This window comes from Salmo salar, chromosome 01 (genome assembly GCF_965601325.2).
Source record: "Salmo salar chromosome 01, fSalSal1, whole genome shotgun sequence".
Taxonomy (NCBI): Eukaryota; Metazoa; Chordata; class Actinopteri; order Salmoniformes; family Salmonidae; genus Salmo; species Salmo salar.
Window position 1 is genome coordinate 132,361,655 of NC_138291.1, and position 24,745 is coordinate 132,386,399.

Below are 24,745 nucleotides of genomic sequence, written 5' to 3' on the forward strand. Positions count from 1 at the left end.
CTCGTATTTTACAGTTAGACAGTACTTATGATACCTTACCATCCCCAAATGTGTACAGGGATCGACTCTCTTTACAAGCTGAATTCAATACCTTGTCAACAGGACAAATTGAGGAACTGCTACTTAAGTCGTGACATACTCACTACGAGTACGGTGACATGGCAAGTAAATTGCTTTCTCATCAACTTTGCCAGTCTTCCTCTGCTCAACAAATTTGTCAAATTCAAACTCCTACAGGTGCAACAATAGATCCCCAGCTAATAAATAACCAGTTTAAGGACTTCTATGCATCTTTATGCACTTCAGAACAATCTGCTGACCACTCTGCTCTTGATACATTTTGTTATACTTTAACTGTCCCAACAATTGATTCCGTCTCCAAGCTTCAATTGGAGGAACCTAACACCATGGAAGAGATTGCAGAGGCGGCACATGCAATGCAAGGTGGTAAAAGTCCTGGACCAGATGGGTACCCAATGGAATTTTATAAGCAGTTTCTGAATAGTCTCTTGATTAATATGTTTATTAAATCAGTCTCTCTCCCTTTATCCTTAACACAGGCCTCCATTTCATTGATATTGAAAAGGAATAAAGACCCTGTCTTCTGCGTGTCCTATCGCCCAATCTTACTGCTCAATGTGGATGTTAAACTCTTGGCTAAACTGTTAGCTATGCGTTTGGAGTCGGTCTTACCATCTGTTATTTCCTCTGACCAGACAGGTTTTATAAAAAATATACATTATTTTTCAAATATCAGAAATATTCAAACTCTTTAATGTTATGTATAATTCCTCTATCTCAAAGCTCCCAGAGATTCTAATCTCCTAGATGCTGAGAAGGCTTTTGATAGAGTGGAATGGGGCTACCTTTTTCATACCTTAGAAAAATGTGGCCTCGGCAAAGATTCCATTGCTTGGATCAAGTTAATTTCTCCACTTGCATCAGTCAGACCGAACAAACACCCACTCAGCATATTTCCCTCTCTTCAGAGGCACTAGACAGGGGTGTCAAATGTCTCCCTTACTTTTTGCCATCACCAACGAGCCCCTTGCAATTGCATTTAGATCCAACCAAACATATAATGGGAGTGTTCAGAGGCGAAATCGAACAGAGGTTCTCACTTTATGCTGATGACCTGCTTCTCTATATCGCAAACCCTGATGTATCCTTACCCATTGTTTTCTTAATGCATTTGGCCTAGTCTCTGGTTACAAGTTAAATCTGCATAAGAGCAAGCTTTTCCCTCTAAATGTGGCAGCTCGTAAATACCGATTACACACATTGCCTTTCAGAGTAGTTCTCAACAAATGTACATACTTGGGGGTACATGTCACAGACAAATTTGATAATCTTTTTAAGGTACATTTTACTCCTCTCCTTACTATGGTGGAGAAAGATTTTGAACGATGGTCACTACTCCCCCTATCATTAGCTGGTCGAAATAATTTGGTTAAAATGAATACCCTTCCTTAATTGTCCTACCTTTTCCAATGTATACCTATTTTTATTCCTTAAATATTTTTTATGCAAACTCGATGGGATTATCTCACACTTCATCTGGAATAAAACAAATTCAAGGATCCGCAAGGTGGTCCTACAATGGCCTAAACCCTTAGGGGACATGGCCCTACCTAATTTCCAGTTCTATTATTGGGCTGCCAACTTCCGTGTAATCCAGTACTGGATTCGTGCAGATACCCCACATATCATTCCAGCATGGATGAAGATAGAATCTTCCTCATGTATGCCATCCTCACTGGATGCTTTGGCACATTCTCCTATCCATTGTGGTAGTTCAAGTTTTACCAAAAACATTTTACTTAAAACCACTGAAGATCTGGAACCAGTTTAGACGTCACTTTGGTTTGCAATCCTATTCATTAAGGGCCCCTCTACTCAGAAATCACGTTTTCCATCCATCCCTAGTAGATGGAGCCTTCTCCATGTGGTTCAGCCTTGGCATCAAATCATTCAATGATTTTTATATTGAAGGCACGTTTGCATCATTGCAACAATTCTCAGCTAAATTCCATCTTCCGAATTGTCATTTCTTTTGAAATCTTTGTCCGTGAAATGACGTCTCAATTCCCCACTCTTCCTGTGGGCCCTCCCAATGATGCATTTTACACACCATCCTCAACAGTATAAGGTATTATTTCTCATAGCTATGATCAAATTTACTCTCAATCCTTCATTTGCAGCTATTAAAACTTTATGGGAACAGGATCTAGTTGATGCGTTTACTGATGACACATGGGAAGATATTCTGTACCATATCCACTCCTCTTCTATTTGTGCCAAACATAGTTTGATCCAATGCAAAATCCTACACCGCACTCACTGGACTAAACTCAGGCTTTCTAAAGATCTATCCTGATGTCGATCCTGTTTGCGACAGGTGTCGGCAAGCCCCTGCTTCATTAATACATACGTTTTGGTCCTGATCTTCTCTACATAACTATTGGTCTGCCATCTTTGATACCATACCTAAAGTATTACAAGTGCCTTTTCCGCCTACTGCCATAACATTACTATTTGGGGTAATACCTGATACTATAACGTTGCCAAAATACACGTGACTTTATAGTCTTTGAGTTTGTTGGCAAGAAGGTTGATTTTACTTCTGTGAAAGTCGCCCACCCCTCCTTCTCATTTTGTGTGGATTAAAGATGTCTTACACAAGTTAATTGGAGAAGATAAAATATTATTCTGACAAATTCTACCAAATGTGGCAACCTTTCTTTACCTATGTAGAGATGCCTACCTAACCTTTTGTATTTAATTGATCTACCTTTGAGTGTTTAATAGTAGCCTGTCTTACTATTATAATTGTTCTATTAGTTTTGAAGACTTGCAATGTTTCATTTTGTCTTTTTTTCTAATGTATGCTATGAAAGTATTACTTAAGTATTTTATCTTTTTGAAAGGGCTAACACATTCCTACCTCATTTAAAAATCATGTTCCCATGTTATATTGAATGTACAAAAATACATGTACTGTATTTCAAACATTGTTTATTTTAACTGTGAAAGAAAATGCAAATAAAAAGAGTTGTAAAAAAAAGTATATTCTCACTGACTCCAGTCACCCAAGTCATAGACTGTTCTCTCTGCTACCGCACGGCAAGCGGTACCGGAGCGCCAAGTCTAGGTCCAAAAGACTCCTTAACAGCTTCTACCCCCAAGCCATAAGACTGTTGAACAATTCATCAAATGGCCACCAGGACTATCTACATTGCCTGACACCCCCCCCCCCCCCCCCCTTGTTTTTACACTGCGGTACCCCTGTATATAGCCTAATTATTGTTATTTTATTGTGTTACTTTTTTACATTTATTTTTTACTTTAGTTTATTTAGTAAATATTTTCTTAACTATTTTCTTAAAAATGCATTGTTGGTTAAGGGCTTGTAAGTAAGCATTTCACGGTAAGGGCTACACCTGTTGTATTCGGCGCATGTGACAAATAAAATTTGATTTGATTTATAGGGACAACTACTTCAAGGATGGATCCTTTTTGAGGGGACATGTAGGTCTGAGAGAGAGCCCGCCAGCCAGGTCAGTCACAGAGCAGCAGGCAGATTGATGGGCAGGGGAAGTAGCTCGCATTAGCATTTAAATCTAGTACAAGATTAACTGAATGGTCAACAGAGACTGAATGCAATATGATATTTCTTTAAATACAGTAGTTTGGGGAATGGTCTCATCCCCGAGGGAAGATCCTCAGAGCCAGATGATGTGATGGCTCCAGAGAATGTAATTTTTTTTTTGAAATGTTTTATTTAACCTTTATTTAACTATGCAAGTCAGTTAATTAAGAACAAATTCTTATTTACAATGACGGCCTACCAAAAGGCCTGACAGCCTACATCAACCAATGGCATCCATTGGTTGAGATAGAGAAAGGTGATAATTGCTTGGGTGAGCCCATACGTTAAACAGCAACCATGAGGAATGTGCATTATTGTGCCATTCTCATAGGTTATAAGGTAAATAGGTGGCTCCAGTGGGCACACGATTACCAACACTGGACAATTAAGTGGAAAAATATTGCCTGGTCCGACGAATCCCGGTTCCTGTTGCATCATGTTGATGGCAGAGTCAGGATTTGGCATAAGTAGCATGAGTCCATGGATACATCCTGCCTGGTGTCAACGGTACAGTGGTTGTGTAATGGTGTGGAAAAAGGTTTCGCAAACCCCTCGAGGACCGAAGGGCGGTAGGGCCCGATGGACCCGAGCCAGTTGTAGTGTCCATCGTGGATGATGAACGGGAGTCTCAGACAGGCTCACGGTCTGATGAGGGTGGGAGCTCTGAGGATTTTAACCTGAGGTTGAAGCCAATGGAGAGGGAGACATAACAGAGGACGATTGCGCAGGTACCTTCGGATCAGTGGAGGCTGCTGAGGGGAGGATGGCTCATAATAATGGCTGCAATGGAGAGAATGGAATGGCATCAAACACATGGAAACCATGTGTTTGGTGTATTTGAAGCCATTCCACTGATTCCGCTCCAGCCATTACCACGAGCCCATCCTCCCAATTAAGGTGCCACCAACCTCCTGTGCTCCGGATCCAATCTTGAAATCAGAAGACACCAGGGAAAGAAGGCACTCAAACATCTGGATCCAGCATCCTACTAGCTCTATTCTCCAGGGAAGGGGGAGAACACTTCTGGAGGGATCACTGCAGAGTGCCGGCCAGTAGGCTGTGGAGAGCCAACACAGCAGCGACACTTCCACCGGAACAGAGCGGCACCGGGTAGAAGAGAGTGTATGTCTCTTATCATTTTACAGATGAACCTACTTGTTCACCATTTTCTCCATCATCACGATAAACATCTTCCTCTTCATGACCTCCATAATCATTGTCATTCATGATCTCTTCTTCTTCATGATCCTTTTTGACCCCATGAGGCAGCTGATTGACAGATCAACCCATTTACCTCTTATTGGGGTAAACAGTGGAAAGGTACATCTTGTTGTTCTCTACGTGGACCCCTAGTTACCACTCCCTGGGGGGTTAAAGTTAGAACATGGCCTGTCCCTCTAATTCACAATATTTGTCCATCATCCTCCAGGACCACTACTTGTGACTTTAACCAGGAACAGCCAAGTCCATTTTTCAGAAATGCAATTTAGCTGTACTGAACCCCATTTTAACTGTTCATTGTTATATTTTTATTGGTAACAAATAATAGCTGCTGGTGAGCTTTGACTTCCAACAAAGATGACAAATGCTAGGGTCTCTCTCTTTCTCTCGCTCTTTCTCACCTGCTGTCTCAACATCTGAATGCTTGGCTATCTTGAAGAACAATCTGGCCTTAAATACATTTTATTTGATTGGTTCTCAGTCCCTCTGACCCCGAGAATGTGTGGAAGCAGTTCCATATAATTTTATTACACAGCTAAATGTTTTCCTCCACCTCAACATATCGATAAAGACTCCAGCACACCACACACACACACACACACACACACACACCAGCCCATGTTTAGAACAGAATCTGTGAAGATAAATCCATACACACACATGTGCATGCTCACACAATGTGTAAGCACACAGACATTAACTGCATTAACTAGCACAAATGCATACATGTACACAGGCTTGTGAATTGAGACGGACTGACTAGACTAGACAAACTGTTAGCATCTCCCCTACTCCAAAGGCTGAAGAGTTGTTATTATGTGGGTTATAATTAATGGATTTTTTTGTAGGGGTTGATATGATACATTTTTCATAAGGGAAATCAAGTCTGAAATTTCAAAGTGGAAAATACAAAATTCAGAAGAAGCTTTTTTAAACCTCAAATATACTACAAGTTTAAAATGTCCTTCATTGCAGGAAAATTCTCCTTCAACAGGATGATCAAATTAAGATCCTACATCAGTAGCTACTTCTCTGCACAGTCACAAAAGGGCAAAAGTGTGAAACATACAGTAAGTGAGGAAATATTCCATCTCGTACCCGTCTGCCGTTGGGTCCTCTGGTACCAATTGGCCCACGAGATCCAGGGGGGCCCTGTTCAACAAAAGGAAGGGGGGGGAGGGAGAGAAAGAGAGAGGTAGAGATAAAACAAAGGTTTAGAATAACCGCAAAGCCCCTTTTTGCCCACCCTGGGGGTGCAGTCTGACCTCAGGAACACACTCTGAGGTTTGTTGTTAGATGTCACTCAGCCCAATTAAAGAGCTGGCTCAGGAATCTTGCTCCTCTGAGGCCCTGTGTTTATGTTTGTTTTGGTGCCTCTGCGGCCCCCCGCCTCCTCTAGAGCTCTCGTCTGGACCCCTACACTGTGTGAGCCCGGCGAGGCGGCACAGGGCCGGGGCAAAACACATCACAGGGCCAGGGGGTACGTCTAATTGGTTGGAGGTGTTGGAGTATTGACTGACAGGAGGGTAATCCAGCAGCGGGAAGCCAGGTCCTATAAGCCTCAGAACCCTTCAACAACACAGGCTGTAGACTTGCTGTAGAGTTGCTGTAGCATGTTACAGTTCTTGCAATATAGTAGCTACTGTAGCAAACAGGGTCAAATGTCATCCCTGCAAACATTAGCCTAGAGCTAACATTATGTAAAGTAAGCTATGCTAAGACCATAGCTAATTCAATATATCGTGTGAGTGAGTGTGAGTCAATGAATGGATGGTGACTTACCGGTCTTCCAAGTTCACCAGATGGCCCACTTTCACCTAGTGTCCCTTGGTGACCCTGTTTAGAGAGCAACGACACACTGAGTGATTTAATAAACTAGTCAACGACATGACAGCACAGGACACTGCTGTTTAAGAACAATTGCAGAATGTATCACAGTAGTTACAGTTTAACATATCACCCATTCTTAATACGAGTTGTAACAACGGAACAAGCTATCAGAATAAGAGCAAAAAGACAGTTAAACTTCCAATTGGAAGGACACAGGATTTACTGTGTACCTTATGATGTGTGTGTGTTTATTGTAATATAAGCATTCATAAACACAATTTACTGTGATCATTGCTGACGGCTCTGAAACTGAGGAAGCTTATGTTCTAATGTATTGTGAAGTACGGGCTTGTAAGTAAGCATTTCACAGTAAGGTTGAAATGTTGTATTCCTGTATACCTGTTGTATTCAGCCAGTGGTGTAAAGTACTTAGTTAAAAATACTTTAAAGTACTACTTAAGTCGTTTTTTTGGGTATCCGTACTTTACTATTTATATTTGACAACTTTTACTTTGCTACATTCCTAAAGAAACTCCATACATTTTCCCTTACACCCAAAAGTACAAATTACATTTTGAATGCTTAGCAGGACAGAAAGTCCAATTCACGTACTTATTAAGAGAACATCCCTGGCATCTCTCCTACCTCTGATCTGACGGACTCACTAAACACAAATGCTTTGTTTGTAAATTATGTCTGAGTGTTGGAGTATGCTCCTGGCTATCCGTAAATATAAAAACAAACAAGAAAATGGTGTCATCTGGTTTGCTTAATATAAGGACTTTGACATTATTTATACTTTTACTTTTGATACTTAAGTATATTTCAAAAATTACATTTACTTTTGGTACTTAAGTATATTTAAAACCAAATACTTTTAGACTTTTACTCAAGTAGTATTTTACTGGATGACTTTCACTTTTTCTTGATTCATTTTCTATTAAGGTATCTTTACTTTTACTCAAGTATGACAATTGGGTACTTTTTCCACCACTGTACATGTGACAAATAAAAATGTATTTCATTTTGATTTGATTTAGTACCACAACATGACATTCCAGTGACTAATTGAGTTTTCACTTACAGTGGGAAGAAAAAGTATGTGAACCCTTTAGAAATACCTGGATTTCTGCATAAATTGGTCATACAATTTGATCTGATTTTCATCTAAGTCACAACAATAGACAAACACTTAAACTAATAACACAAACAATTATAATTTTTCATGTCTTTATTGAACACAATGAGTAAACATTCACAGTGCAGGTTGGAAAAAGTATGTGAACCCTTGGATTTAATAGCAGGTTGACCCTCCTTTGGCAGCAATAACCTCAACCAAATGTTTTCTGTAGTTGCAGATTAGACCTGCACAATGGTCAGGAGGAATTTTGGACCATTTCTCTATACAAAACGGATTCAGTTCAGCAATATTGTTGGGATGTCTGGTGTGAACCGCTCTCGAGGTCATGACACAGCATCTCAATCGGGTTGAGGTCAGGACTGACTGGGCCACTCCAGAAGGCACAGTTTCTTCTGTTGAAGCCACTCTGTTGTTGATTTACTTCTGTCTTTTGGGTTGTTGTTCTATTCCAACTTCTGTTGAACTTCAATTGGTGAACAGATATCCTTACATTCTCCTGCAAAATGTCTTGATAAACTTGGGAATTCTTTTTTCTGTCGATGAAAGCAAGCTGTCCAGGCACTGAGGCAGCAAACAGCCCCAAACCATGATGCTCCCTTCACCCTAGTTTACAGTTGGGATGAGGTTTTGATGTCGGTCTGCTGTGCCTTTTTTCTCCACACATAGTGTTGTGTGTTCCTTCCAAAAAAACTCAGCTTTAGTTTCATCTGTCCACAGAATATTTTGCCAGTAGCGCTGTGGAACATCCAGGTGCTCTTTTGTGAACTTCAGATGTGCAGCAATGTTTTTTCTGGACAGCAGTGGCTTCTTCCATGGTGTCCTCCATGACCACCATTCTTGTTTAGTGTTTTACGTATTGTAGACTCATCAACAGAGATGTTAGTTCCAGAGATTTCTGTAAGTCTTTAGGTGACATTCTAGGATTCTTCTTAACCTCATTGAGCATTCTGCACTTGCAGTCATCTTTGCAGGACGGCCACTCCTAGGGAGAGTAGCAACAGTGTTGTAATTTCTCCATTTATAAACAATTTGTCTTACCATGGTTTGACTTTTAGAGATACATAAAGGTGGAAAGGGTTACAAAAGTAAGGCAACAATTCTTAATTTGAGGTCTCTTTTGTTCAAGGCATGGTTAACATCAGGCAATGCTTCTCGTGAATAGCAAACTCAAATTTTGTGAGTGATTTTTATGGGGCAGGGCAGCTCTAACCAAAATCTCCAATCTCGTCTCATTGATTCGACTCCAGGTTAGTTGACTCCTGACTCCAATTAGCTTTTGGAGAAGTCAATGTCCTAGGGGTTCACATACTTTTTCCAACCTACACTGTGAATGTTTAAATTCTGTATTCAATATAGACAAGACAATTACAATAATTTGTGTGTTATTAGCACACTGAGTTTGTCTATTGTTGTGACTTAGATGAATATCAGAACACATTTTATGTCAAATTTATGCAGAAATCCAGGTAACTCCAAAGGGTTCACATACTTTTTCTTGCCACTGTACATTATTCCTCACAGTTATGCTAGGAAGGGTGTTATAAGGTTTATTGACTATGTCCCAAATGGCAACCTATATCATATGACCTTGCTCTGGTCAACAGTAGTGCATGAAGAGACTATGGTGCCAATTGGCAAGCAGTCATTGAGGGGAGGAAATGGATGGGGATTCACACAGTGAGAGGGAATATGAAAAGTAATGGTGGTGGCTGGCTACACGAGTCCCTAGTCACATTAATGTGATTAACGCACTGTGGGGAACATGTCTGTTGCATTAGGGGGAGACAGAGAGAGACAGACAGAGAGAGCCAGAGAGAGAGACAGAAAATGTGCTGGTCAGGTTTTTCCTTTTATACTGCTATTTTATTCACTTTTTTCCCCCCAGAGGCTTTAGTGCAGCTGACAGAGTCTCCTCATATTCATGCACGAGTCAAGCCCCAAAGGATTCCCTTTGCAATCAGCAGGTAACCAGGAAACTGTTTCAACATGATTGATGGCTGACTTCCATTCATATTATCCACTCAGACTGGTCATAGATATCATCCTATATTTACATTTTTACATTTTAGTCATTTAGCAGACGCTTTTATCCAGAGCGACTTACAGTAGTGAATGCATACATTTCATAAATGTTTTTCCCCCGTACTGGTCCCCCATGGGAATCGAACCCACAACCCTGGCATTGCAAACACCATGCTCTACCATAAAGTCAGGCACCATTTAATTTCCCATAAACCATTATAACCTTGCAAGGACTCTTTCTTTAAGGACTGACAGGGATACAGTATGTAGGAAAGGACTTTAAACCATCTGCTGTCTTTCCTGTCTTGAAACTTTTCAAGCATGTCTGAAACAGGTATGGAAATTAAATAAAGTTGAAAAACGTGGAAGAAGACCAAACAAAAGGTTAAGTGTTTGAAGTTGTATTCACATTTTAGTCATTTAGCAGTCGCTCCTACACTACATGACCAAAAGTATATGGACAACTGCTCTTCGAACATCTCATTCCAAAATCATGGGCATGGAGTTGGTCCCCCTTTTGCTGCTACAACAGCCTCCACTCTTCTTAGAAGGCTTTCCACATTGCTGCCGGGACTTGCTTCCATTCAGAGCATTAGTGAGGTTGGGCACTGATGTTGGGCGATTAGGCCTGGCTCGCAGTCGGCGTTCTAATTCATCTCAAAGGTGTGCAATGGGGTTGAGTTCAGGGCACTGTGCAGGCCAGTCAAGTTCTTCCACACCGAACTCGACAAACCATTTCTGTATGGACCTCGGTTTGTGAACAGGGGCATTGTCATGTTGAAACAGGAAAGAGCCTTCCCCAAACTGTTGCCACAAAGTTGGAAGCACAGAATTGTCTTGTATGCTGTAGCATTAATGATTCCCTTCACTGGAACTAATGGGCCTAGCCCTAACCATGAAAAAACATTATTTCTCCTCCACTAAACTTTACAGTTGGCACTATGTATTCGGGCAGGTAGTGTTCTCCTGGCATATTCGTCCCTCAGACTGCCAGATGGTGAAGTGGGATTCATCACTCTAGAGCAGGTATTCCCAAACTGGGGTAAGAGTATGCGCAATGCCATCGGGGGTACGCCAAATAAAATGTGATTCACATTTAAAAACAGTACATTTCAATTTTCCAAAGGGGCTATACATTTGTGTGAGGTTTTTTTCCTTGCCTGAGTAGCCCCGTTTCCCTGCCAAAAATAAAATGAAACCATCTAGTGTTCAGTGAAATAACAACACAATGTCCATTACATGTAGCCTTGTCAAATAATTAACATCCAATCACATTAACCGTTACTCTCTCGCGGGAAACCTTCACTCTTGCGCAGACATTTAGAAATGAATCATGACAATTTGAAAAATAAGCCCTGGGAGTTTTTGAGCGAGAATAAAGACAACTTTCGAGTAGTAAGACGTATGAAAGCAACTGATACCATTAATAAGAAGAGGCTAGAAGCATCTTATAGGGTGAGCTACTATATGGCTGGGACAATTCTGGGGGAAAAGGCCAAAAAAACTATGCAGACGTTTTCATCAAACAACACTGTTTCACGACGCATCAGTGACATGGCAGGAGATGTTTTGAAACAATTACTGCTTCATATACAAGCCAGTGCATTAAATGCGTTACAGCTTGATGAGTCAACAGATGTGGCTGGCCTGGCACAACTCCTGGTATATGTCCGTTACATTTATGGGGGGTCAATTAAGGAAGACATCCTCTTCTGCAAACCACTGGAAACCAGGACAACATGAGAGGATATTTTTTAAGTACTGGACAGCTTTGTGACATCAAATGGAGTTTGGTGGTCAAGATGTGTTGGTATCTGTGCTGATGGCGCAAAAGCCGTGACAGGGAGACATAGTGGAGTGGTAACGCGCGTTCAAGCAGTTGCTCCCGACGCCACTTGGGTACACTGCAGCATCCACCAAGACGCTCTTGCTGCCAAGGGAATGATTGATAGCTTGAAAGACATTGTGGACACTACAGAGAAAATGGTTCACTTTGTTAAAGCAAGGCCCCTGAACTCTCGTGTATTTTTTGCATTATGCAATCATATGGGCAGCGGGACAAAATTGAGGCTATGATTAAGAAATTGGAGCTCTTTTTTGTCAGCATTAACAAGGACAACGCATAGGTCTTTCCATCACTGTATGATTTTTTGTGTACAAATGAATTCAAGCTTACGGACAATGTCAAATGTGATATAGCGAAGTACCTGAGTGAGCTGGGTTGTATTTCACAATATTTTACTGTAATTACAAGGGATTGGTGTGAGCAGGTTTGCTGCTAAATGTTTGCACATTACAGCATATTATGAATATTTTGTGTTTTAGGTCACTTACACTTCTAGATGCCTTAACAAAGGCTTCCCTAAAGGTAGCAAAAAGGACATGGCAAAAATGCTCAACCATTTAAGCTTTAAGACTTGCTGCCAGTCAAATCTGTCCCCTATACATTTTAAATTGAACTGGGAATTATAACCACATAGGAGATACATTCGTACAGCATTCTCATTCACGGGTGCAACAAATATAGCCTCTTACAAGGCACGCCTCAAAATATGTTGCATCCACTAGTGATCAAAAGGTTTTTAGCGCTCCAAAGATACGGTGTGATATTGGGTGGATTGAAATTACAGTATCATTGGAAATACAGCAATTTATTTCCCCACCCACAACATTTTCCCACAATGCACCATAATTTACAGTATGCCACTGTAAAACATTTGAGTATTCTACTGTTTATAATACCCCAAATATCCCTATAAATTTGAGTTTTCTGTTACAGTGTGTGTGTGTGTGTGTGTGTAACATGGCTGTTGGCTGCGGTTCAGACAGAAGTGTATACTCAACAGTATTCAGCTGCCTCAGCGACTCATGTGAGATCATCAATAATGGCAGTTTTGAACTGGCCAGGTTACATTGTCAGCTAGACATTTACACATCTTGTGTGTGTGCGTGAAAGAGTGCGTGCGTGTGCATACGTACATGTATGGTCTAAATAGGACCATCTATTCCCATGGGAATTACATAAACAATCTTAGAGGAATGACTTTGAACTTCACTTTTATGAGGGCCCCACCCCTCGTAAAAGTGAACTCTCAAAATGATCTGGCTCCTCACAAGCATCATATATCTCTATCTTACCACTGATCCCTTTTCTCCAGGAGGTCCCGGCAGGCCCATCTCCCCTCGATCACCCTAGAAAACACCCACAATCATACACTGTAAACACATTTTTTACCTTCACGTCATTTAGCAGACGCTCTTATCCAGAGCGACTTACAGTAGTAGTAAGTACATACATTTCATTTCATGCATTTTTTATATATATATATTTTTTTGTACTGGCCCCCCGTGGGAATCGAACCCACAACCCAGGCGTTGCACACACCATGCTGGCGTTGCAAACACCATGCTCTACCAACTGAGCCACAGAAACACGCCAACTTAACCATTGCTTAATCAGCTTTATTCTCTTAGTTGTGTGGACTTCAGAAGGACAAGAAATTGAGCTAAGGAGTGAAAGTTTGAATTTGAACAAGCTTGTTGAGTAAAATTACAAATGTATGTTTTCTCAAAACCACGCCCATCATCATATTTCCCAGCATGTTCTATTGTAGGTTTCAATACCTGTGTTTTTGCATGTACTGTACATCGATTGGTTGATTAATCAAATGCTACACAACATACACTGAACAAAAATATAAACGCAACATGTAAAGCGTTGGTCCCATGTTTCATGAGCTGAAATAAAAGATCCAAGAAATTTTCCATATGCACAAAAAGCGTATCTCTCTAGTTTTTCTTTACATCCCTGTTAGTGACCATTTCTCCTTTGCCAAGATAATCCAAGATAATGGCATATCAAGAAGCTGATTAAACAGCATGATCATTACACAGGTGCACATTGTGCTGTGGACAATAAAAGGCCACTCTAAAATGTGCAGTTTTGTCACACAACACAATGACACAGATGTCTCAACTTTTGAGGGAGTGTGCAATTGGCATACTGACTGCAGGAATGTTCACCAGAGCTGTTGTCAGATAATTTAATGTTGATTTCTCTACCTTAAGCCGCCTCCAACGTCATTTTAGAGAATTCGTTGTGACCAGAGTGCCCCATGGTGGCGGTGGGGTTATGGTATGGGCATATATAAGCTACGGACAATGAATAAATAGGATTTTATCGATGGCAAGTTGAGATCCTGAGGCACATTGCCGTGACATTCATCCGCCGCCATCAACTCATGTTTCAGCATGCACTGCCCAATATCACAAAGATCTGTACACAATTCTTGAAAGCTGAATATGTCCCAGTTCTTCCATGGCTTGCATACTCACCAGACATGATACCCAATGAGGATGTTTGGGATGCTCTGGATTGATGAGTAGGACAGCGTATTCCAGTTCCCGCTAATATCCAGCAACTTTGCACAGCCATTGAAGAGGAGTGGGACAACATTCCACAGGCCACAATCAACAGCCTGATCAATTCTATGTGAAGGAGATGTGTCGCACTGCATGAGGCAAATGGTGGTCCCAACAGATATTGACTGGTTTTCTGATCCATGCCCCTACCTTTTTTAAGGTACTGTATCTGTGACCAACATATGCATATCTGTATTCCTAGTCATGTGAAATCCATAGATTAGGTCCTAATGAATTTATTTCAGTTGACTGATTTCCTTATATGAACTGTAACTCAGTAAAATCTTTGAAATTGCTTGCATGTTGAGTCTATATTTTTGTGCAGTATAAATAAAAAATCTAAACTAATCCAACCTGTTAGTAGTTTGACTTTTTGCACCCGTTACTGAGATGAATGTTCCAGTTTATATGATTTAGGTAGTCTCAAATAGGAATTACACATAACTTTGCAAGCCAGCATTGAGGTTTGAATCAACAAGGCATAGTGATGGGGCAACGAAGCTTCAACATTTCAAGCCAATTGTGTCAAAAATAGGTTCATTACTCGAGGCTTTTATTAACACACTAGTGGCACCTGTTAGTCAAAAGAATTTAGAACAGCCAAATTATTATAGATGACGTCACACACGCAGGATAGCCTTTTTGTCTTCTACCGAAACCAAACCAATCAGGTGATTGTTCTACAAAAAACTAAGCTTCGTGAATCGATCACATGCTTCTGATAAAATGATACAAGCGTCAGCACACTGCTTCGAAGTAAAATGCTTAGCAGTTTCGATGCATAACTTGGAGCTCCTGTATCAAACGTAACATCACTAGTAAGGCAACCAGCTGTAATAGGATTGTGTGTTTGTTTAATACAATGGCATTGAGGTTGATTCAACATACAATTGTAGGGCAACCAGCTGCAATAGGATTGTGAGTTTGCTCAGCAAATTGGAATCAATGTAATCAACGTACAATTGTAAGGCAACCAGCTGCAATAGACCGGTTGGTTGTATAACAACAAAACTAAACTGACGCATGCACAACTATGGGACAAAACAGAAGGGTTGGCTTAGATTGTTGGCAAAATGTTAACTATATTTTGTCTCCAAAGGTTTATTGAAAACATAAATACATTTGCACAATGAGCACAGTTGTTGGTTTGCTAGTTAGCAAATATTAGCCATATTAGCATAGACATGACATCAGTCAAAACACCTCAAAACAAGAGATGGTGTCAAGAACAATATAAAACTAGCAGAAACGAGCCACTTACGATTCCCCACATGACAGCTTCTTGTCATTGTTGCTAGCTATAAGACCGTTCTGAATCATTACATAACACGCCTTCTGGCCATGTCGATAACCACGCATCGTTTTCATGTTGTCAGTCAAGCCTTCTATAGGATTGTGAGTTTGCTCAACATTTCATCAACAAAGTTCAGCAAACTCACAATCCTATTGAAGCCGTTTGCCACATATTTTTTTGATTTTCTGTTTATAGGGCACACACATACAGGACAAGATAAGGGACAGATATTGGAACTCAGACACTCAAATACACCATGGTGATCACACACATACACCCCTATGCAGGCAGGCACACACATGTACACCCAAAATAAACACCCAATAACAGATGGGAGATGGGGGTGTCTTACCTTCTCCCCTGCCAATCCAGTCTCTCCAACAGGCCCAATAAAGCCAACCAGGCCCTGTGAAACAACACAAAAAGAGCCAGAAAGGTAGTTTATATTAACATTAGTATTATTGTGTTAATAATAAAACAACCAAGTGGCCATAACACTAGGTGTCTGCGAAAACTCTTACCCTTTCACCCATGCCTCCAACCTTCCCGGTGATACCAAGCTCTCCCTAAGAGAACAAATAGCATATTACTTATTTTATACTGTACCTACAAGGAAGAATACCCAAAATCGATAGCAAGCACGCTGAACAGTATAATGTATTTTATATTCCATATAGCATATTGAATGTAATAATTACTGGAACAAGATATAAAAGGCAACATTTTACTCTTCTAAATTTGTATCAGCATGAATAATCGCCAACTTCTCATAGACATAGTTTCTGCTCACTGCGTGTGTGCGATTAGAAGAGTAAAATGTCAGCATCAATGTATGAAAAGGTCAAGGATGTGAGGTAATTCACAGCTGTCCTCACCTTCACTCCATCCGTTCCGATCTTCCCAAGGAAGCCCTTCATGCCGACTCTACCCTGAACAAAACACATAGCCTACCGTTGACCCTCATTGCACTAATGTACCAGTCATCTACTGTATGACAACAAAGAAAACCACTCAATGTGCAGAGCCTGTGGTCTAGTGGTAACACTCCCAGCAGGTCACATACAGTGCATTTGGAAAGTATTCAGACCCCTTTACTTTTTCCACATTTTGTTATGTTACAGCTTCATTCTAAAATTGATTAAATTATATTTTTTCCTCATCAATCTACAAACAATATCCCATAATGACAAAGCGAAAACAGGTTTTTAGAAATGTTTGCAAATGTATCACAAATAAAAAACAGAAATAACTTATTGACATAAGTATTCAGACCCACTGCTATGAGACTTGAAATTGAGCTCAGGCGCATCCTGTTTCCATTGATCATCCTTGAAATGTTTCTAAAACTTGATTGGAGTCCACCTGTGGTACATTCAATTGATTTGACATGATTTGGAAAGGCATACAGTGGTTGCTCCACTAAAAGTTTTGCGATCATGCTGCAGTACTTAGAGGTAATTTGTGGTTTAGTACGATACCCTGCGTCACCACTTCATTGCTTCAGACCAGCACAAGGGGGAGTTAGAGCACTGATTATGCTTTCGGGTCCTACTGTGTCTAACAGACAATGAATTGGCGACAAACCTAAATAGAAACTGATAATTGTGCACGACTTCAGTATTACTTACTAAAACTGTTGTTACGCTTGCTCTTACTGTAGTTGTGTAGCCCAGTCCCGACCAGTCACGTTGTACAGTGCCTGAGTGGTGCAACGGTCTAAGACACTGCATAGTAGTGCAAGCTGTGTTGCTACAGATGCTGGTTCGATACCTGTGCCGGCCTCGACTGGGAGACCCATGAGATGACTGTAGGTTTTTGGTTTCTTTCCCTCTAAAAACAGAAATAAATAATTCTAAATTGCAAACTGGCTTTATTTACAAATTAGTAACAATGTCTCACCCCATGCTCAAGAATGGCCTTTCTCTCGCTCATTTTACGTTATTTGAAAAAAACATCTCCAAAATATAATTTTTAAACAAAGCGATTATTATTATTAATTTAGAATTATATAAAAGCCCGTTGGATATTCTCACAGATATATTATTAACCCTGTTATTAGCAGGATATTTTGGTCATATTGGTCATGGCTCCCGAGTGGCGCACAATGGGATTGCCTTGCAGTTCTCCAGCTGTATCCACTGAGATAGCACAATGGGATTGCCTTGCAGTTCTCCAGCTGTATCCACTGAGATAGCACAATGGGATTGCCTTGCAGTTCTCCAGCTGTATCCACTGAAAGCGCGCGAGGTTCAAGGCACGAGGGCAGGGGTTGGGCTGCAGAGCCGTGCACAGACGAACCTAGCCCATGGGGAAGATGGACCTAGCCCAGGGAGAAGGAACGAGGATGAAGGCAGGGGGTGGACCCCTACCCCACCACACTGGGTAGCACAGAGCAACACTAAGGGGCATTGCATTAATAATGGAGCTGACTAGGGAAACGTTCCCGCTGTTCTTAGTGCCAGTCTGCACGTTCAAACTAAAACAAAGTAAACTAATAATGGCAACTTTATGCTTTCGTTAATACAATAATGATACAAATACTCTTTCAAAATGCCAATGTTTATTTAATTATGGATCCATAACGAATTACTAGTTGCTTACAGGAAAATACTCTTTCAAAACACACACAGTCATGTTGTACAGCACCATTATGGCTACCAGCAGGTAGCTGGACAATAGACTTGCCTAGAAGGAGGGTAGGGGGAGAATTATATCGTCAAATGTATTTCTTATTTAGGTTGGCTGTATCACAACCGGCCATGATTGGTTGCAATTTCAGTTTAATCCACCAAAGACAAACAAATAATAGAACAAAAAGTATTATTATTATTATTATTATGTATCACATCTGACCGTGATTGGGAGTCCCAAAGGGCGGCGCACAATTGGCCCAGTGTTTCTCTCCCTCTTACAAACAGAAATAAATGTTTTGGCCTGTACAAATATTATTTTGGCCTTTATTCAGATTACAATTGCTCACTTTCGTTTTTTGTGAAAACTAAATAACCTCCAAAATATCGTTATATATTAACAAGTTGATGGCACAGTCATATAGCCTGGCACCTACATAAAGCTGAGTGACTCACTCATTCATGGCTTTGGATCAAAATAAATAAGTACCAACATTCTTTTTGATAGTCTTTAATAAAGAAATGTTTTGGTTATCCTGACATGGACACCATGTACAGTATTATAATACCCCATTACTCTGTATTTTGATACTTTGTGGATGGGGCCTCCTCAGTGGTGCAGCGGTCTATGTCACTGCATCGCAATGCAAAATGCGCTGCTACAGATACCCGTGCCGGCAGCCACCGGGAGACCCATGAGGCGTCTTTTAGTTTTAATTTAGAATCCTCCAATCCTCTATATGTAATTATTGGTGGAGAGTCATGTCATATTTTTCGATATACTGTAGGCCTACCGTAGGTGACATGAGTCTCACTATACAATTAGGGTGTAGAAATTAAGCAAATTAATTAAGCGACATTTCGTAAAATCAGTCCCATATATACTATGTTCTTACAAAAAGGTTTTCAATTCTCTAGTACAGCCACTATTGAAGCATATCAAATGCTTCTCAAAGATGCCCTCTGGTGGTCAAACTAGCACTAACTAGCATTAATGGTACCAGTGGCTGGCACTTAAATAACATGCCATAGAATTCTGCAGTACCACGCAAGCTGTGCTGCAATACACTGCAACTTTTAAAGGACGAACCACTGTGCACCGCTCTATATAAGGTCCCACAGTTGACAGTGCATGTCAGAGCAAAAACAAGCCATGAGGTCGAAGAAATTGTCTGTAGAGCTCCAAGGCCTACTATAGAAATATCTTAGCACAAAGGATCTATGTAGGAACTGATTCCAGACATGATCAGTCTATGTGCTTCCATAGCAGCAGTCAGTCTGCTGGTCTTGCTCTCATTGTGGGACTAGCTGCACTGGTTGAAATGTTCAAGACAGATTCTACAAGTGTTCAGTAACCGTAAGTGATGTTCAGCAATTTGTGTCATTTGGGAGAGTAATTCACAGGGTTTAGGAACAGTGTAAGTGTTTTTTACAGCAGTAACTCAGGGTCAGAAAAGTTGGTGTCCAAGTACTCTAAAAGACCCTCAATGGCATTAAATTACTTAAAAATAATTTAATGCCATTGAGGGTCTTTAGACACCTTTCATGAGTCTTTCGCAAGTCAAACTGATTCACTTGCAGAGCGTAAAAGCAGATTCCATTGTAACATGAGAATTTGTATGGCTTGGTAAAATATTTATATAAACATTGTCATGACTGTCCTGTGAGGATCGCAATAGGTCGGATCAGCTTAGCAATGGTTGACAATAACTAGACCTTCTCTCACCCAAAGAAGAGGGGAGGAGGGAACTGGCCCTGATTGACAGTTCACACCCAGTTGTAAATTACATGAGACGGGGGATCTTTCTCCCCCTCCAGTAAAGTCCACCAAGGAATGTTCTTTATTATTAACAGACTTTTCCCCGCCTAAACTCTAACCCATTTAAAAAGCGAATACTGGGGGAATGGTCGGAGATGATCTATAGAAAACGAATGTCACATTGGTTTTTATTTTGTGTCGTCACTAAAAAGTTTATGGAGGAAATACTGTAACTTGAAAAGTATTTACACTACAGGTATGAAGTCTCCATACTTTACATTGATAGGAATGTGATTTTAGGAGGTATAAAATAATCTATCTTCTATAAACTGTGGTTCTTCCTTTAAAAGTTTTGAGCTTATGTGTCACAAGCGTCGAAAGGATCAGACCAAGGCGCAGCGTGAATAATGCTCATTCTTTGATACTTTAATGAGAAACACTTTACAAAATAACAAACCCGACCAACAGTTCAGTCAGGTACAATAACTAAACGGAAAATAACCACCCATAAAACCCAAAGTAAAACAGGCTGCCTAAGTATGGCTTCCAATCAGAGACAACGAAAGACACCTGCCTCTGAAACCATACTCGGCCAAACATGGAAAACGAAGCATAGAAAATGAAAACTAGAACAAATTCCCCTTGAACCCAAAAACCCCAAAACAACCCCCCTGCCACGCCCTGTCCATTCTACTATGGCAAAAGACCCTTTTTACTGGTCAGGATGTGACATTATGCCGTGACCGTTTGTGGTAGACAGTGGCAGATTGTGGTGAATTGCGTCATTCTGGCAACAATGGCTGACAAATAACGTGCCATAGAATTCTGCGGCACCCTGCAAGCTGTGCTGCAGTACGCCACAACTTTTAAAGGAAGAACCAGTGTAGTTAGTAGCCACGAGAGAGCATGTCAGACTGATGGAACTGGCCCCTTTTGACCAGAGTGCATTAAGGCTTGGAAAAGAAATCATCCTTCAGACCAGGAAACAGGAGGCGGAGCTACACGTTTGAAATGGTTGAAACCTCAACACGAGGTGAAGAAATAAACTCACCTTCCTTTATACCAGAAAGTCGGCGAGGTGCAGCTAATGTCCAAAGTGGTCCGAATCCTGTATACCGACACGAGGGGGAAAACAAACTCCTCTAAGACAATCACTGGTACAGCTAATCTAAGTGAGACTATCCTTCTACGCTCATCACCAATAGGAACCGTCGACACGGCTGGACAGCTTTCTTCCAGAGTGAACAACAGTAGACAGTCAGAGCCAAACAAGTTTGCCTCTGAAAGGCCAACACACTTCCTCAGGAGGGCTGGTTCCTAAAGAGATAAACAGCAAACAAAGGCATTCACATGTAAATGCATTCATGATTTTTTATTCCAAACGGACAGCGGTTTGTGTGCAAACTATATGATTACTGTGAGAATAATTCTGAAACGTATCGACGATAAGTGTCCCTTTTCCTCCCTCCCTCTCTTCCCCACCCCTCTTCATTTTCTGAGTAACAAGCTGCAATATTTAAACAGTCCGCTAGGGACTGTTTTCTCATGTATTAAGTGTGTATGTTATCCTGTTTTCTCATTTAGTTTGCTAGTAAATAAATAAACAACGATGCCGTAGAAGGGGCAGACGGAGCGGTCTTCTGGTCAGGCTCCGTAGACGGGCACATCGCGCACCATTCCCGAGCATACTACTCACCAATGTCCAGTCTCTTGACAACAAGGTAGACGAAATCCACTCAAGGGTAGCCTTCCAGAGAGACATCAGAGACTAACGTTCTTTGTTTCACAGAAACATGGCTCACTCGAGACACGCTATCGGAGTCGGTACAGCCAGCTGGTTTCTTCACGCATCACGCCGACAGAAACAAGCATCTTTCTGGTAAGAAGAAGGGCGGGGGTGTATGCCTTATTATTAACGAGACGTGGTGTGATCATAACAACATACAGGAACTCAAGTCCTTCTGTTCACCTGACTTAGAATTCCTCACAATCAAATGCCGACCGCATTATCTACGTAGAGAATTCTCTTCGATTATAATCACAGCCGCATATATCCCCCCAAGCAGACACATCGATGGCCCTGAACGAACTTCATTTGACTCTATGTAAACTGGAAACCACATATCCTGAGGCTGCATTTATTGTAGCTGGGAATTTTAACAAGGCTAATCTGAAAACAAGGCTCCCTAAATTCTATCAGCATATAGATTGTGCAACCAGGGCTGGCAAAACCCTAGATCATTGTTATTGTTATTCCGCGACGCATATAAGGCCCTCCCCCGCCCTGCTTCAGAAAAGCTGACCACGACTCCATTTTGTTGCTTCCAGCCTATAGACAGAAACTAAAACAGGAAGCTCCCACGCTCAGGTCTGTTCAACGCTGGTCCGACCAATCAGATACCATGCTTCAAGATTGCTTCGATCACGTGGACTGGGATATGTTCCGCATTGCGGCGAACAACATTGATGAATACACTGATTCGGTGAGCGGGTTTATTAGCAAGTGCATCGGCGATGTCGTTCCCACAGCGTCTATTAAAACATTCCCAAACCAGAAACCGTGGATTGATGGCAGCATTCGCACAAAACTGAAAGCGCGAACCACTGCTTTTAATCAGGGCAAGGTGACTGGAAACATGACCGAATACAAACAGTGTAGCTATTCCCTCCGCAAGGCAATCAAACAAGCTAAGCGTCAGTACAGAAACAAAGTAGAGTCACAACTCAACGGCTCAGACACGAGAGGTATGTGGCAGGGTCTACAGTCAATCACGGACTATAAAAAGAAAACCATCCCCGTCGCTGACCAGGATGTCTTGCTCCCAGACAGACTAAACAACTTCTTTGCTCGCTTTGAGGAAAATACAGTGCCACTGACACGGCCCGCTACCAAAACCTGCGGCCTCTCCTTCACTGCAGCCGACGTGAGCAAAACATTTAAACGTGTCAACCCTCGCAAGGCTGCAGGCCCAGACGGCATCCCCAGCCGCGTCCTCAGAGCATGCGCAGACCAGCTAGCTGGTGTGTTTACGGACATTTTCAATCAATCCTTATCCCAGTCTGCTGTCCCCACATGCTTCAAGAGGGCCACCATTGTTCCTGTTCCCAAGAAAGCTAAGGTAACTGAGCTAAATGACTACCGCCCCATAGCACTCACTTCCGTCATCATGAAGTGCATTGAGAGACTAGTCAAGGACCATATCACCTCCACCCTAAATTTGGCTTGTCACCAAAAACACACACATTTTTACAGATGCACAATCGAGAGCATCCTGTCGGGCTGTATCACCGCCTGGTACGGCAACTGCTCCGTCCATAACTATAAGGCTCTCCAGAGGGTAGTGAGTCTGCACAACTCATCACCGGGGTCAAACTACCTGCCCTCCAGGACACCTACACCACCCGATGTCACAGGAAGGCCAAAAAGATCATCAAGGACAACAACCACCCGAGCCACTGCCTGTTCACCCCGCTATCATCCAGAAGGCGAGTACAGTACAGGTGCATCAAAGCAGGGACCGAGAGACTGAAAAACAGCTTCTATCTCAAGGCCATCAGACTGTTAAACAGCCATCACTAACATTGAGAGTCTGCTGCCAACATACTGACAACTCCAGCCACTTTAATAATGGAAAAATTGATGTAATAAATGTATCACTAGCCACTTTAAACAATGCCACTTCATATAATGTTTACATATCCTACATTACGCATCTCATATGCATATACTGTACTCTATACCACCTACTGCATCTTGCCATCTTGATGTAATGTATCACTAGCCACTTTAAACAATGCCACTTTTATATATGTTTACATACCCTACATTACTCATTTCATATGTATATACTGTACTCTACACCATCCACTGCATCTTGCCTATGCCGTTCTACACCATCACTCATTCATATATTTTTTATGTACATATTCTTATTCATTCCTTTACACTTGTGTGTGTATATAAGGTAATTGTTGTTGTGAAATTGTTAGGTTAGATTACTCGTTGGATATTACTGCATTGTCGGAACTAGAAGCACAAGCATTTCGCTACACTCACATTAACATCTGCTCACCATGTGTATGTGACAAATAACATTTTAGTTGATTTGAAGATGCTACATCCACAATAAAACGCGTCCTATATCGACATAACCTGAAAGGCCGCTCTGCAAGGAAGAAGCCACTGCTCCAAAACCGCCATAAAAAAGCCAGACTATGGATTTCTACTGCACATGGGGACAAATATCGTAGTTTTTGGAGAAATGTCCTCTGGTCTGATGAAACAAAAATGGAACTGTTTGGTCATAATGACCATCGTTAAGTTTAGAGGAAAAAGGGGGAGGCTTGCAAGCCGAAGAACACCATCCCAACCGTGAACCACGGGGGTGGCAGCATCATGTTGTGGGGGTGCTTTGCTGCAGGAGGGACTGGTGCACTTCACAAAATGGATGACATCATGAGAAAGGAAAATGATGTGGATATATTGAAGCAACATCTCAAGACATCAGTCAGGAAGTTAAAACTGGTCGCAAATGGGTCTTCCAAATGGACAATGACCCCAAGCATACTTCCAAAGTTGTGGCAAAATGGCTTAAGGACAAAGTCAAGCTATTTTACTAGGATTAAATGTCAGGAATTGTGAAAAACTGACTTTAAATGTATTTGGCTAAGGTGTATGGAAACTTCCGACTTCAACTGTATATACCTTCTAGAGTTTCATTCGATAGATGGTAACTCTTAAAACAACATTTTCCGTGTTACGCCAAATCCTAATGAG

At 41.3% G+C, this 24,745-nt stretch overlaps 1 protein-coding gene across 1 annotated transcript in view; it reads right to left on the minus strand.

The window, feature by feature from the left end:
* The window catches only part of col27a1a (collagen, type XXVII, alpha 1a), a 365,335-nt gene that overhangs the window by 152,388 nt on the left and 188,202 nt on the right, over positions 1-24,745 (minus strand). Inside the window, exons 23-28 of the mRNA XM_045688056.2 lie at positions 16,455-16,508; positions 16,101-16,145; positions 15,932-15,985; positions 13,002-13,055; positions 6,653-6,706; positions 5,969-6,022 (exon numbers count right to left, since the gene is read on the minus strand). Of these exons, the coding sequence (XP_045544012.1) occupies positions 5,969-6,022; positions 6,653-6,706; positions 13,002-13,055; positions 15,932-15,985; positions 16,101-16,145; positions 16,455-16,508 (315 nt within the window). The remainder of the gene's footprint in view (positions 1-5,968; positions 6,023-6,652; positions 6,707-13,001; positions 13,056-15,931; positions 15,986-16,100; positions 16,146-16,454; positions 16,509-24,745) is intronic.